General features: G+C 39.6%; 1 protein-coding gene across 7 annotated transcripts in view; it reads left to right on the top strand.

Moving 5' to 3' along the window:
* Positions 1 to 16,403, top strand: part of LOC5571158 (myb-like protein AA) — a 101,712-nt gene that overhangs the window by 2,590 nt on the left and 82,719 nt on the right. For 2 of the 7 annotated variants that reach the window (XM_021844616.1, XM_021844614.1), the window contains exon 1: positions 7,866 to 8,863. The exons of 1 other annotated variant lie outside the window; for it this stretch is intronic. In XM_021844616.1, coding sequence (XP_021700308.1) covers positions 8,750 to 8,863 — 114 coding nt within the window. In that variant the 5' untranslated portion in view covers positions 7,866 to 8,749. Of the gene's footprint in view, positions 1 to 7,863; positions 8,864 to 16,403 lie in introns of those variants that run through there. 4 more of the 7 variants (XM_021844611.1, XM_021844612.1, XM_021844613.1 and 1 more) reach the window with 4 other exon arrangements.

The raw sequence follows: 16,403 nt of genomic DNA, 5'->3' as shown, positions 1-16,403 counted from the left end.
ACATTCACATGGATCCAGAAGCTAAGCCCATCGTTCAACCTGTAAGGAGGTTGCCAATTCCTCTCGAAGCTGAAGTTAATCGAAAGCTGGATGAAATGCTTAGTAGGGATATTATCGAGTTAAAAACGGGCCCAACTACGTGGGTTTCCCCGTTAGTCGTCGTTGCTAAGGCAAACGGAGGATTGCGGTTGTGTGTTGATCTTCGTAGAGTGAATCAATCCGTCTTGCGGGAGCATCACCCGATGCCGGTCATAGACCACATACTGGCACGAATCGGGAACGGTGTTGTCTGGAGTAAGTTGGATATAAGGGATTCTTTTCTTCAAATCATGGTTGCTGTGGAGTCTCGAGATATTCTAACGTTCATCACAGAAAAGGGGTTGTTTAGGTTCAAAAGACTCCCCTTTGGCCTAATCACGGCGCAGGAAATTTTTCAAAGGGTTATCGACGAAATACTTTGCGGATGCGAAGGTACCCATTGGTATCTCGATGACATTTTTGTAGAGGGAGAGACGCTTGAGGAACATGATGCTAGATTGGAGAAGGTAATGGCTAAACTCAAGGAGCGAGGAGTACAATTAAATTTGGACAAATGCCGATTCAGAGTGACTGAACTTGAATTTCTTGGCTACAAGATTTCTGAGTCTGGAATAGCTCCATCCGATACAAAGGTAAAGGCAATTATGGATTTTCGACAACCGACAAATGAAAGTGAAGTCCGTAGTTTTTTGGGCTTGGCAAACTACCTTAATAGGTACATTCCCCATTTGGCCACTCTGGACGAACCTTTGAGAGAGTTGACTAGGAAAGGAGTTAAGTTCTCTTGGGGTCCAGAACATGAAACATCTTTTCAAGCTATCAAACAGGCCATGTCAGATGTTCGTATCCTCGGGTTCTACGATGCTCATGACAGAACAGCAGTGATTTCTGATGCTAGTCCTACAGGACTAGGGGCGATGCTGATACAGACGAACAATCAAGGAGTCGATAGAGTGGTTAGCTTTGCGTCGAAATCACTCACAGTGACCGAAAAGAGATACTGTCAGACAGAGAAAGAAGCGTTGGGGCTAGTATGGGCCGTCGAAAAGTTCCAATTTTATCTCTTGGGTCGAAAATTTGACTTGATTACGGATTGTAAGGCACTTATATACTTATTTACTCCGCGATCAAGGCCATGTTCGAGGATTGAACGGTGGGTGTTGAGACTGCAATGCTTTAATTACTCGATTGTTCATATTCGAGGGGACCAAAATGCTGCAGACGCTCTTTCGCGTCTTTCGTGTGCCAGCGTTGAACCTTTTGACTCAGCTGAGGAGCTTGTTGTCCAGCATATAGCGTCAGTTAGTGCAGAGTCCGTCGCAGTCTCTTGGCAAGAATTAATTCATGAATCTCGAGACGACGCAGAAATCATGAACATTTTGAAATGTATTGAGGAGGATACTATTGAACAATTACCAACTGTGTATCGTATTATTTCTTCAGAGCTCTGTGATGTAGGGGGAGTCCTTCTGCGTGGAGACCGCATAGTTGTTCCCGCAGGACTAAGGAAACGAGTTTTGAACATAGCGCATGACGGGCACCCTGGGGTGCGAATGATGAAATCGTATCTTCGATCTGTCGTTTGGTGGCCCAAACTGGATGCTGACACAGAAAACTTTGTGAAAAGCTGTCGTGGATGTATCTTGGTTGCTGCACCTGATGCCCCTGAGCCAATGCTTCGTAGAACACTTCCTTCCGGACCATGGGAAGACATCGCTATTGATTATCTCGGACCACTTCCCGAGGGTCAGAACTTGTTGGTGATCGTCGATTGTTACAGCAGGTATCTTGAAGTGTGCGAAATGAGCTGTATCGATTCAACGGAGACAATCAGCCGCTTACGACAAGTGTTTGGAAGGTTCGGTATACCATCGCTGATTAAAGCAGACAATGGTCCTCAATTCGCCAGTGCAGAGTTCAGAATGTTTTGTAGTGAATACGGAATACAGCTGGTCAATACAATCCCGTATTGGCCACAGATGAACGGCCAAGTTGAGCGGCAGAATCGTTCAATTTTAAAGCGACTTCGTATTGCGCAAGAACTCGGTAAAGATTGGCGTAAAGAGTTGCACGAGTTCCTTCTCGTATATCACGCTACGAATCACGCAACTACCGGGGAAGCCCCTTCGAAACTGATGTTTGGACGCCGAATTAGGGGAAGACTTCCCTATGTTCCGGCTCAATATGATGACGAGGCAGTACGCGATTTCGATAGCCTCCAGAAAGAGAAGGGGAAGAATTGGGTCCTAAAGCCCTGTCCCAATTTTAGTGCCAAACACTTAAGTTTAGGCCAAAAACACATGTTTACTCAATTTTCTATTTTTTTCCGTTGGTTTAAGCCCAAAAACATTTTTATTAGATTTTGTCACATCCTTTGGCTTAAACTCAAATTTTGGGTGTATTTTGTTTTCCGTGTCCCTTACGAAATGTCAGATAGGAACAACCCCAGTGGTCGAACTAAAACCCCTGTGGTGTTTTTGTCGACTAAGCGAACGTCAAACATGATCAAAAGTGTCAAGGTTCATTTATGGACCAAATTTTTAAATTAAAGTTTAAACATGATATAGCCATTATTTGAGCGGGAAAAATTGCTAAAATAATTACAGTAACATGCTTTTTCGTGTTATTAAATAAAAACAAGATTTCATTACAAATTTTAGGACCCAATTATTCCGACAAGAAGCGTCGGGCCGCTTATAGCGAAATACGGGAAGGTGACAAAGTTTTGCTTAAACGGATGAAGAAAAACCATAAGTTGGAAGCAGATTATTCCCCAGAGGAGTACTTTGTTGTGAACAAAACTGGAGCGGATGTACTCGTACGTTCCCGGCTTTCCGGGAAAGAGCTACGTCGAAATGTAACACACCTGAAGAAAGTTCCCGAGGAAAGAGAAAGCGCAAAGAGTAATGAAACCGGTCAAACTACATCAAACAACGTGGCTGACGAAGAGCAGGAAACTCAGGAAACCATCCAACTGCAAGAAGAGCCTGCAGGTCGCAAACGTGAGCGACAACAACCAACGAAATTCAAAGATTATGTTCCATATTAAAGTTCTGAAAGTAAAGGTGGGGTTGTAGGGTCTGGGAGCACGGATCTAGCTAGAGGAGAAAATGGGCCATGGAGGGTTAAGGAAAGAGATGAGGTGGATGGGAAGGAAGAGAAGAGAGGGGTTGTTGTGAGATGGAAGAAAAGAGGAGTGACACGCGAATAAACCGGGGCCGTTATCAAAGCGAGTAAATAGTTACGAGATTCCGTGAACAATCCGAAGATACCGCTATACTACACACCGCTAAAACGTCAAATAGTGAACTCGTGCATCGGTCCATTCACATGACGTTCCAAAACAGCTGATCGGGAAGCTCTTTGACAGTTCTTCTATGAAAATGACAGCCTCGTGTATGGACCGATGCACGAGTTCACTATCTGACGTTTGAGCGGTGCTGTGTTATTTACGTGACCATGGCAACGAGTGAATTCGGCACCGCTCAAACGTCAAATTAGTGAACTCGTGCATAGATCCATGGACCGATGCACGAGTTCACTAATTTGACGTTTGAGCGGTGCCGAATTCACTCGTTGCTATGGTCACGTAAATAACACGGCACCGCTCAAACGTCAAATAGTGAACTCGTGCATCGGTCCATAGGCCAGGAGAAGTGGATGAACTTGTCATTCATTTTTCTGTCAAATCTCATACAAAATCTACTTTTTCTCTGACAGAAATTCACTCTAGGTGAACCACTTCCCCTGGCCTATGCACTGGTCCTCCCCCGATGTAAACAAATGCATAGACCGAATTTCGTACGTTGCACTATCTTTAAGTGAGCTACGTTTTAATTGGGTCCTAAAATGTTTAATGAATTCTCGTTCTTATTCAATAATACGAAAGAGCATGTTCTTGCAACTACTTTAGCAAGTTTTCCCGCTCAAATAACGGCTATATCATTTTTTAACTTCAATTTTAAAAATGGTTCCAAATATCAACCTTGACACTTGTGATCTTGTTTGACATTCACTTTTTCGACAAAAATGCCACAGGGCATATAGTTTTATCACTGGGGTTGTTCCTATCTGACATTTCGGAAGGGACACGGAAAACAAAATATACCAAAAATTCGAGTTTAAACCAAGGGGTGTGACCTTGGGTGTGACAAAATCTCAAAAATCATAAAACAAATGTTTTTTGTACTTAAACCAATGAAAATCATTTAAAAATTGAGTAAACATGTGTTTCTGCCCTAAACTTAAGCGTTTGGTAATAAAATTGAGACAGGGCTTTAGGACCCACCTAAAACGAAGGCAAACGTCAATTTCTGACATAAGATGCAATTTATCAATGTTGGTAGCTCTGTTTTTCTTTTGTTCTATGTTATTTGACAGCTCAAAACTCAGCCCGATTAGTGAAAGTCTTTCACTAAGTGGGCTACAGGTTTAGTGCAACGAACGAAAGTTGACTGTACCTATCATAAATTTGTTTCCATTTAACAGCGGCAAAACAAACAACTCAGTGCAAAAAAATCTACCCAGCGTTAGCTTTCGAAGTCTCCGTGATGGGTTAAAATAACTTAACATTAGGTTAACTCTAAAGAACCCAAATTTGGCTTATTCCATTGAACTTCGACGCTGGGTCGGTGCGTCTCTCTCTGTTTTTGACAACATTGCTGTTGCGAGAGAGGCAAGACAACCCAACCGTGGGTAAAAACTAAATGCAGTTTACCCAAATTTGAGTAAAAATAACTTATTTTTTGGGTAGTCTGATTTCTCCATGTGCCGGGCACAATGAGCCGAGTTTCCCACCCCCTGGATTTTATGGTATTTTCAACGACAACCATGCGATGTAAATTTAACTACTCAAACAACGTTCGGCTTACAATGCAATTCATTTAAGTGCAGCTTTGCCTTGTGATTCCTCGGATAGGTACATATCAGATGTAGATTAAGGTTACATTCTGATGGGGATTCAAATTTCTGCTTTTTTCAGCCACTGGACTGAAAAATTGTATGAATGTGAATCGATGAATTTATGATCGTTGAAAATGACTTAAATACATATATCTTGCTTTCAAGTTTTTAGGGCCCATACCCAAACTTTATAACCCTAAAGGGAGCTGGTCGGTGTCCTTGATGTTACAGTTCATTTTTTTTTTAAATATTTATACGTTACGAGGAGGTGGGTGGGTGGCTGTCCAAATTGGCCATATTCAGCGTAATAAAGTTCGTTAATAAATCCTTAGTAAAAGTCATATTGTATGTATAACAACAGATTTATTTTTAGGTACCTAAAACAATCAAAAATCACAATGGTAAATTTAAGGATACAAATATAGAATGTTTAAAGCAAGCCACTTCTCCATTACCATGCCAGCTGTAGCAAGTAGTTGGCATGCAAATTGATAATCGTGTCCACAATAATCCACGCTTAGCTCCAGAAATCACCTCCGCTGAGAAGCATCAGTAGCCACACGTCACGGTCTCTACCATTTCGTCTGACTCGATCACTCCCTGGCTGGTGATATCCAGTACCCTCACCAGGTCATTCCAACCAATAGCATTCATATATGTATGTAAGTCATTTTCAACGATCATATATTCATCGATTCACATTCATACAATTTTTCAGTCCAGTGGCTGAAAAAAGCAGAAATTTGAATCCCCACCAGAACGTAACCTTAATCTACATCTGATACCTATCCGAGGAATCACAAGGCAAAGCTGCACTGAAATGAATTGCATTGTAAGCCGAATGTTGTTTGAGTAGTTAAATTTACATCGCATGGTTGTCGTTGAAAATACCCAGGGTATAAATTGTATACAATTACTTGAATATTACAATTACTGGCTAGTCATGTTCACAATTTACTATGGTTAAATGAACTAGAAAATAGTACAACTAACAGTTAATTTTACTACTATGTGATCAAAATTACTATCTTCATCACGGATCGTATTATTCTATGGGTTTGTTCACAAATTTCATAACGCCAAAAATGGCAATTTTCGATACCCACCCATTCCCTTGTGACACATTGTGTATGAATATTTTTAAATTTTTGTATGAGCTGTAACATTTTTAGGACACCCACCCACCCCCTTCAGCGTTATGAAATTTGTGAATGGGCCCTTATGAAATTTGTGAATAGGCCCTAATTAGTATGAATAAACGAGTTGTAACGTGAACTTTCATGCGATTTCTGGTTGTCTGGGCTGGTACCGGAAGGAAAGTAATTAATAAATAGCTGTGCGCAAACGAAAACGTATACATTTTCCATTTATTACTTACCAAACAAAATCAAATTCTGGATAAAACAAGCTGGTTGAGCCGCACGACCATTATTTTTTTTTATTTGCTGAATAACAACAACAAACCCAAGTAACCATGGAGCATTATATAATTGGCTTGTTTAGGGGTATCCTGTTTTTGACATATTCTGATTCTACGTTACAAACTGAGCCAGAATCCAAAGTTTCATAATTTTCCGTGCCCTGGAACTATTTTTAAAACACGTTTGAATTTAGTATGGAAATCGCGTTTGAATCACCCCTCGGCAAATTTTACTTCGGGACGAGCTGTCATTATGTAAATTGAAATGTCATTGAGTCGACGTAATGAAATCTTTTTCAATAATTTACTATATCAAAATTAAGATATTGAAGCGCAATAAAATCGTGTTACACTTAGAAAAATGTGCTCTTTCGATCAAGCTACAAAGAACTGTGAATTTTTCATCACTAAACAACCCAATTGCATATATAATGCAGCTGCATTGCCGTAAGCCTACTATTAAAGTAGTTTAAAAGTGGAAAAGGGCACTTTTACAGTTAAATTAATGCAAAAAGGACGATAAAGCAATGAAGCAACTTATAAAGTAATATTAATGCAGCAGTACAATTTATAAATTGATGTTAGTGCATTGATACATTTGTAATGTAGGGTTAATGCTTTATTGCTTGATAGCTGTTGAAATTTGTTGAATAAAAGCAATGTTGCATCAATGGTGTTGATATGCAGTAGAATACGTGCAATGTTATAATGCTTGTGCCTTGTGGTTACTTGGGAAGTTTCAGTTCTTTCAATTATTGTCAAATCCAATCAGAAAAAAAAGAAAAAAAAAATGCTGATGAGAAGGGTGCCCAGATTTGCCGAACGGTGCAGAAAATTGTGCCGGGCACAGTGAGCCGAGTTTCCCACCCCCTGAGTTTTCGAGAATTGAACTCAAATGTGTCGTCCAGCATTCGGCTCACCACGGTAGGGTCCGGGTTTTCGCTTTTGTGCAAGTGTTGCATGCTCGATGATTTCGCTTGTACGCAACATTTATGACAGCTGTCGCATCGCGAAACTCTTCGGCTTTGCTCACAAACACCACTGCACCTTGTGGAGAACCGTTAGAGTAACAGAGAAAGAGATAACGAGCCGATCTTCATTATTGATGCATTCGTTACTCTTTCCTCTTACGGTACACATGCGGAAGCTACATTGCGTGTGTTTGACAGAACGCTTGTGTTCGTGACCGAACGAAACACCACAGATCTGAACAGATAGGAATTTTGATAAAATAATGTTGCTTAATGGGTTTTTCGAATCGTTAAAATAAAGCAAATCTGAATGTAATGTGAGAGATACTTAAAGTGTACGTTACATAACATTCGCATTTGATCAATTTGAAAATCGTCGTTTTCTCAACCTTTGACATCCAACTAGCCAACAGAAAAACTCAATTGTGTATCCATCAGTCAAAAGTCTTCACGCATTATCTGTGCCACCACGTGTTGGTAGTGGTGAAACAACGGCGCCTGCTGCGATTCAGCTCGGAGATTCAGTTTTCGGTCACACAAGTAGAAGTAGAAGCAGTCAGCAGCAGCGAGCAAAGGAGAAAAAATCATACATCAGCGAGTGATACGTAAATAACGTCGTGAAGGGAAAAAGTGGCGATTGAAGAAAAGAAAAGAAAAAAAGTAGTTTTCTGGCGAAAATTTCCACGCGATTTTTCCGTTTCGGAAGGAATATTCCGGATTGCGGTAACAGTGCCCTAGAAACGTTCCTTGAAGGAGTAGAAGAAGCGGAAAAGACGGACCCCAAATCTCAAGGAAAGACGGACGGAAAAACTGACGGATGGTGGCAGTGTAGAAAATTTTCTGTGGAGTTATTTTTTCCTCCTGTCCATTCGCTGGTCAATTCGTTCGTTCGGTGGGAGGATTTTTCTTTTTTGGGGGAAAATAGAAAAGAGGAAAAACGACGACGACGGTGGTGCAGATTTTTGCAGCGACTTATCTTCTGGCCTCAAATGAGGAGAGGAGCAATAATTTTTCGGTTTGCTGATGGGAAGAAAAGATGTGTCTTGTCTTTTTTTGTGGTGAAGGAAAAGTGGCTTTTTTCTATTAGGCAGTGAAGATTTTGCGTAGAAGGGGAAAATCCAAGGAAAAACAGAAACCTAACACACGGGCGGTGGTGGAATTGAAGGGGCGGCGGGAGAAGGGGACACAAGTTTCGACATCGATTCCGGATCAAAATAAAGAAGGAAGGGTCATTCATCGGATTCAGTGCGGAATGATTCTTGTATGCTAGAAAGTGATTAAAAGAATTAATCGCATTGCTAATTGGGAAAGTGATTAAGAGTTTCCCCAAGCATAAGTGAGAACAGCGCTTAGGGATCATCAAGTGAAAGAAGTTCCTGTCTGAAAGAAGAAAAGTCATCCATTCAAGGAATCCACGATGGCCAATCCGAGGAAGTTCAGCGAGAAGATCGCCCTTCACAACCAGAAGCAGGCGGAGGAGACGGCCGAATTCGAGCGGATTATGCGGGAAGTTTCGGATGTCACGTCCAAGGTATGTCCCAACCGTAATACCGTAGAGGAAAATCTAATACAGAAACAGGGGTCATTCCCGGGACTCTCGGGGTCGTAAGCGCGTGTGTGTGTATTTGTGTGTGCGCGCGAGAGACAGAGAACCGAACGAACGAACGGTACTCCGTGGTACCAACCGAGTGCAAGGGTTTGAAAATTAATAATAATTGTTCCACGAGTTTCGCGGGGTTTGCTTCTGGTTCGCCTGCCTGCTTGTACCGGCTGGTCTACGGTCTGGCCAGTGGCTTCTTGAAGAACCCAGAGTTCACGGTCCTCCCCAGACCGTTATTATCAGAAGAATACAAATTTCGCATCGAATTTGAGCTTTTCAGTCGATTTTTTTGTGATTTAACTGCATTTCTGGAAACATTTTATAAAAAACGTTAAGGTGACACAGTTTGGAATCAACTACTAAGATTGCACTGAAACTTCAAGGGGACAAATCTCGCGAAGAAAGCATCCAACAACAGTGCACTTTTTATTTTGGCTTTGTGCACTAGCAAAAAGCTTAAAATAAGAAGATCAGAAACGTTTGCCCACTACCCGACCAACCAATCTTCATAATTCTTTATAGATCTTTAACCAACGATGGTGATCGCTAACGGTTCAAAACGAATCTATATCGATCGTTATCGAAAATCACTGACTGGTTGACCGGGTATTTCTCCAGTTTTGTGCCTTAGAAAACGTGAGTAGGGGCACAAGTCGGCCATTGTGACGGCCATCTTTGGATTCCGAAATGTTTCACCTTAAGTCCGTTTTGAATTTACGATCTTTTAATGATTATAAGTCAACAAATTCTATGAAAATGATTTATATTTCCAGTGATTTTTATCTGCCGTTATTACCTATCAGAAAAAAATATACAGTATCGGACATATAAAGTCATTTTCCCATACAAAATTATCAATTTCAAAGAGCTATATCTCCGCCGTTACTCAACCGATTCTTCTCATTTTTTCTGTGATGAACTACAAATTACCTCAAATTTTGATTTGAAAACTATTGGTTCAAAAGTTACAAATAGGTTGAATTTTGACATAAAAAATGCACCAAGACGAAAAGTGATAGGGGAGGGGTACCAGTTTTGGCCACCCTAAGAGAAAATTTTGTTTATACATATATCAAAAGACCTTTGGTTACTGTCAATACATTAAACGAAAGCTTTTAATTTATACTCAGCAAGAAAAATATGAAAACCAACCAGAAACTTTGTTTTTGTATTAAAAATGGGGGTGGCGAATACTGGACCACTTGCACCAGCATTCGCCACGTTTTTAATTTCGGTTCTTGAATTCGCCACCTACGGGAAGTCGTGCTAAAATGAACACCTTGACTTTTATCGAGACAACATAAATTTTGATGAAGTTTTATCACGCGCGAACGATTTAGCAAATTTTGGGAATGTTTCCGTATCATCTTAAAGCAATTTAGCGAACACTAAACAATTTGAATCATTAGTTTTCACACGACTTTTACAATAGATTTCGATAATTGAGGAAATTTGTATTTCGTCACAGAAAAAAATGAAATGAATCGGTTGAGAAACGGCGGAGATATAATTATAAGTTGACCATTTTGTATGGAAAAACGGCTTTGGTGCATTTTATATGTCCGATACTGCAAGGTGAGGTGAGGTGTTCTTTACAACTACATTGATTTTGAAAAGAATAGATCAACCGAATGTGTAGTTATGCTTTGTTGAGGTGTAATCGCTAAAATATTTAGCACTTTTCTGTATTTATTTCATACTAGTGGTAACGGGCCCGGCAAACTTCGTCTCGCCGTCAAGTAGGCTATTGAAAATGCCATGAAACGTCCCATACAAAATTATAGTTCCGCTAACGGGTCTAACTAAAAATCTAAGGCACTAGTCCAAGAAGGATCGTAAAGGGATCAATAGTAGAAAAACAATACTGAAGTACTGTTTTATTACTTTAGGTAGTTTTAAAAACTACCAAGAGCGGAGAGAATGTATGTACGCACAGCACGAAAGTACGATACCCACTGATTATTGGTGAATTGGTTCGAAAAAGTGAGGACTATTGTAAAAAAAATCAAAAACAGTTCGGAATCCGACATTGACAAGACACTTATTTATTATTATCTTTATTATCGAGACTTTCAGCCTGTGGCTGGTTCGTCTCCAAGACAAGACACTTGACTATTTGTTAAAAAACGAATTTCTTTTAAGCTTGAACATATGCTGCAACCAGAAGCATAATTGGGTTAAAATCAATCTCACTGAAATATAGGTTATATTGTTATCAGTGGCGATTCCCTAACCTCAAATCTACCTGTTCCACGAATAGAAATTCTTGGCTTTATGCAACCAGTTTGCATCTTTCAAGTGAAGATTTGCTAGAAAGCAAGATTTCAGTCATTTACTATTTGCTTTATGATCTCAATTGGTCGAAAAAAGCATTTTTAGATGCGTAGAACAGGTAAAAAGTGAGGTTACGAGTCGCCTCTGATTGTTATGGGATCATGGACATACATTTTAAACAATTTTGGGATTTTTTTTGTAGAGTCCTGAGAAGGAATCGCGTAAAACATGCAACAGAGTTCTGAACATAATGTTTACAAAAAACAAAACTTGGGAAGGATTTTTACAAAACGTTAAGGATTCTCGTAGAATCCTATCCAATATATCATTAAATTTGAGACATAAATCTTACATGAACCTAAGGGGTTTCCCACACCCAATTTCTGACAGAATACTGAATAGGATTTTTTTTGAATTTTCCATTAGAAGATTATGAGAACAAAATCCTGTTCTCGAGACCAAATCCTAGAAAAAATCTAAAGTCTTGCGCAAGATTTGCACAAAGTCCGGGATAAGACTTCCCGTAAGAGCATTTTGAGACCTATATACAATATTTTTAAAACTGACTTACCTGAGTTACCTCTGGAAAGTAAAAATCTTTGTTTGCGAATGGCACAGGTCTCTCCGCCTGCATGTCATCTGTAGTGAATTGCAAAAAAGTATCGATATTTTTTCTCCATACTTGTCAAAATGGAAGATTTCTCCTAATGCTTCAAAATCTCAACTTATAATATTCCCTTTTTCTCTTTCTTCTTCTTCTTCTTGGCATTACGTCCTTACTAGGACAGAGCCTGCTTTTCAGCTTAGTGTTCTTATGAGCACTTCCACAGTTATTAACAAAGAGCTTTCCTTGCCAAAGTCATTTTCGCATTCGGGCTTTAAAAAATTAACTTCCAGAAATCACATTGAGGGCATTCAAGAGAAATGTAACAAATATATAAAATGTCTTTATCCACTTACTTATTAACAAAAAATCAAAACTTTGTCTTAAGGACAAGCTTTCGATCTTCAAACAAATGTTCAGGCCGGTAATGTTGTATGCTATACCAATATGGTCTAGCTGTTGTAATACCAGGAAGAAAGCTCTGCATAATATTAAAACTAAAATTTTGAAAGTGATTCTGAAGCTTCCTCTCTGGTATAGTACTGATAGGTTAAATATAATATCCAATGTTGGAATAAAAGTGTTCTCCGTTTTAGACAAAAATCGTTGCAATATTCTGTTGCCTCATCAATGCGTTGTATTATAATATTTTTACCACAAAATAAAATTAATTCGTTGTTTTCGATATTGTTGCACACAGTTAAAAATAATGAATATTAAACGTCATGTAAACTTCATTTACGCGATGTAAACATGACGTCATGTAAATTTATGTCTGAAATCATGTAAAAATGTGTTATATGTCATGTAATCACACAGAATCCTGCTGGATTACATGACATATAATTGAAGTTTACATGACATATCATGTAAATATCCATGACATTCCACGCTCCAATTATGTGCATTATAAGTCTCAGAAATTTAAACGTTTCGTTCGAACTGTGCACCATTTTTTAAAAATTTCTCAAAAAACTCTTCTAGTTTTTAAATCTGTGTAGATATTGGACACAAGACGAAAGTATCTGACAACAGTTCGCGTTGAAAACCAATCAAATTGCTTGCTAGCTGGTGGTGACCAATGGGATAGATTTTCAACGTAGAGCGCTGTTTGGTTCTCAAGTCTTGTGCTCTTGAAAATTTGAGATGTGGCTTCGTTCTATAATCACCTTAACATTATCTTGTTGATCGTTGAAAGACTTGGAGTCCAGTCGAGGCTAAACTTGATACAATAAATTAAAATGGATTAGGGATCTACACACTCCTTCATTCAAATGCTCTTGTGGTTAAACATAAGCCTCAGAATATTCGTAGTTTACTGGAGATAGTTTAACATCAGTGCGAGGTAGACGCTTGGATTCCGATGCATGATCCAATATCAGTATTGTTGTTTTGCTTCTCTCAGAAAATTAATCAATTATAAGGGGTGTGTCTTCTTCGAGGTAATTCTGTGTGAAATCTTGCTGTAAAAGGGCCAAAAATCAAATTGTACACTAATTGGGTTTTGATACCATTCGATAGCATCTCCCAACACCCACAATTTATGCATTTAACATTGGCAACACAATCATAAAACTTACTGTTATAAACCAGATTTTCATAACGGCCAATAACAATTTTTTTTTAAATCATTCATTGCTCCCTGCTTAAAACGACCAATGATCAGATCTCTTTCCACCAAGAGAACCCACAATCAGAAAATTTCGCAAACTGTCATAGTGAGAGGCCAATAATTGTCTCTAGCTCATTCGCTGAAAAGCAAAAGGGCCTTGCCTTGGGCCAAGGCACGCTAACAAAATTTAAGTTAACCTATAAAAAGGCCAATGCCTGCTTGAAAATCGAAAATAAGCCTAAATGCTCATATTTTTTTTCATTTTTTTGACAGTTTCAATAGAATAAAATCGATTATGAACGTGTAGTTTAGTAAGCCACTCGACGAGTAAGAAATCACATTGAATGATTTGAATACAGAGAAATAACAATGGAAAATGTAGTGAACAATATTCGCATCGAATTCTCTCTGAATCAACGATCTGATGGTTGGCGAAAAATGTCTAAATAGTGCGACCTTAGTAATTAAATTGATTTCTTCAGATTATTCTGAAAAGACCATGCAAAAGCTGTGTCAAAAGTATTGTCCCTCAATAGTAATTGAACAATACGACTTGCACTACACTAAAAATACGGATCAGTTTGCCAGCTCAAGTGGCACGTTCCCCTGCAAATGGGATTTTTGCCCTATTCAAGGCGTCGTAATCGCCAAAAATATTAACTTTGAGTAGCATTTGAATGCTGTCAATCGCCATTGAACGTGTTCAATGACAAACTGTGATTACAAGCTTTGAAGATTGATATTAATTAACTGATTTTTTTAAGGCTTACATGCTCTGACTATGAGGCATAATTGAGCCAATTGAGCATGAGTATTGATGACCGTACAATTCGTAGTAGCTACTCCGTGATTGACCAGAGTAATCTAAATTGCATAAGGAACGAATAAATGGAGCTTTAAAATAGCTTATGCGTATGCGACATTGGTTTGCCACTCGTTACTGATCAAGTCCTACGAAAAGCTGCGAAGAAAATGAAATCGTCTATCACTCCTGGGCCCGATGGGATTCCTGTTATCGTCTTCAAGAAATGCATCGACGTCCTAACCGTTCCGTTGTGTTACATCTTCAACCTCTCGCTACAGCAAAAGCAATTTCCTGCTAAGTGGAAAAAATCCTTCATGTTCCCAGTCTACAAAACCGGTGACAAAAGCGATGTTCGGAACTACCGAGGAATAACTTCATTATGCGCTGGCTCCAAACTGTTTGAGACAGTCATCAATGATTACCTTTTTGCCAAAACAAAAGCGTTCATCTCCAGCGACCAGCATGGTTTTTACCCTGGCAGGTCAGTAACAACAAATCTTCTTCGTTTTACCTCAAGTTGCATCAACCAGCTAGAGGATGGGAAACAAGTAGATGCCGTTTACACCGATTTGAAGGCCGCCTTTGACAAAATCGATCATCGTATCCTATTGCACAAATTAGCTAGGATGGGTGCGTCGACCGCTATGGTAGAGTGGTTGGAATCGTACCTCTGCGACAGGAAGCTCTGCGTCAAGATTGGATCGTATACTTCCGCTTGGTTTAAAAACTTATCTGGCGTACCGCAAGGGAGTAATCTTGGACCGCTTCTCTTCGCACTCTACTTCAACGATGTTGCGGCTCTACTGGGTGTCGGGTGTAAGTTGATATATGCCGATGACCTGAAAATATATGTCGTCGTTGAAAGCCTAGCAGACTGCGAACGGCTGCAGTCGTTATTGAACACTTTCGTCCGTTGGTGTGAACTAAATCGCATGACGCTCAGCATCAATAAGTGTTCCGTGATCACCTTCCACCGCTCCGCAGTACCACTTCGTATGGACTACACAATTGGCGATACAACAATTCAGCGTGTTAGCCACATAAGAGATTTGGGTGTATTACTCGACTCTAGACTCACCTTCAACGATCATCGTTCGGAAATCATTGATCGAGCAAATCGACAGCTGGGGTTTGTTATGCGGACGACCAAAAATTTTACTAATGTCCATTGTTTGAAAGCACTCTACACCTCGCTTGTTCGTTCAATTTTGGAATCCTCTTCCATTGTATGGTGTCCGTATCAGGCGAACTGGATTGACAGGATTGAACGTATTCAAAAACGGTTCGTGCGCTATGCTCTACGGTTGCTTCCGTGGAGGGACCGTTCAAATCTTCCACCATACGCTGACCGGTGTTGCTTGCTTGGGTTGGAAACCCTTGAACAACGTCGAATCACCCAACAAGCTGTTACAGCCGCCAAGGTATTGAACGGAGAGATAGACTGTCCGAATCTCCTAGCAAAGCTAGCTCTGAACGCTCCAAACAGGATTCAACGCAGGAGTCTGGAAAGGATGCTTGCTCCACAGTTCCACCGTTCGCTTTTCGGGTACAACGAACCATTGTCTTCCGTAATGAGAGCATTCAACGATGTAGCGTACCTATTTGATTTTGGAATGTCGTCAACAGTGTTCAGACGAAAAATTTTAGATTCGATGAGAGCTAGATTTGTTTAAATTAGTACAGTAACATTCATTGAGACTTATGTCAGATGAATTAGGAAAATAAATAATAAATAAATATAATTACCTTCAGTGTACAATTTTGAGAATTTCAAATATTATGAAGTCAACAACGACGCCCGTCACGTTATTTCGTTCAACGGGGAAGGGAAGGAATGTTGGTGTGGCATTTTTTGCTACGAGAGGAAGTTTTTGTTAGTGGGAAGGATTCAGAAGCTACACGATCTGGATTCAACTTGGTAAGTGATGCGGTTTATGTAACAAAATTTATGAAGACTGGATATAAAGCATGTCGACACCTCTGGTGACAAACCATTAAAAGATTTTTTTAAATACACAATAGAGCACGTCTGTTTTATTTTTATGTTACGGTCCTTGAGCAATTAGGGAATGTTTGTGTGATATTCATTATTATTAGAGATCTGCATCTCATTGGTTATCACAGGAAACGCTTCTATTAGCAGGGGTTAGTCCACAAATTATGTCACATTAAATTG

This window comes from Aedes aegypti, chromosome 2 (genome assembly GCF_002204515.2).
Source record: "Aedes aegypti strain LVP_AGWG chromosome 2, AaegL5.0 Primary Assembly, whole genome shotgun sequence".
In the NCBI taxonomy this organism is placed as follows: Eukaryota; Metazoa; Arthropoda; class Insecta; order Diptera; family Culicidae; genus Aedes; species Aedes aegypti.
This window is presented reverse-complemented; position numbering and strand designations above follow the sequence as displayed.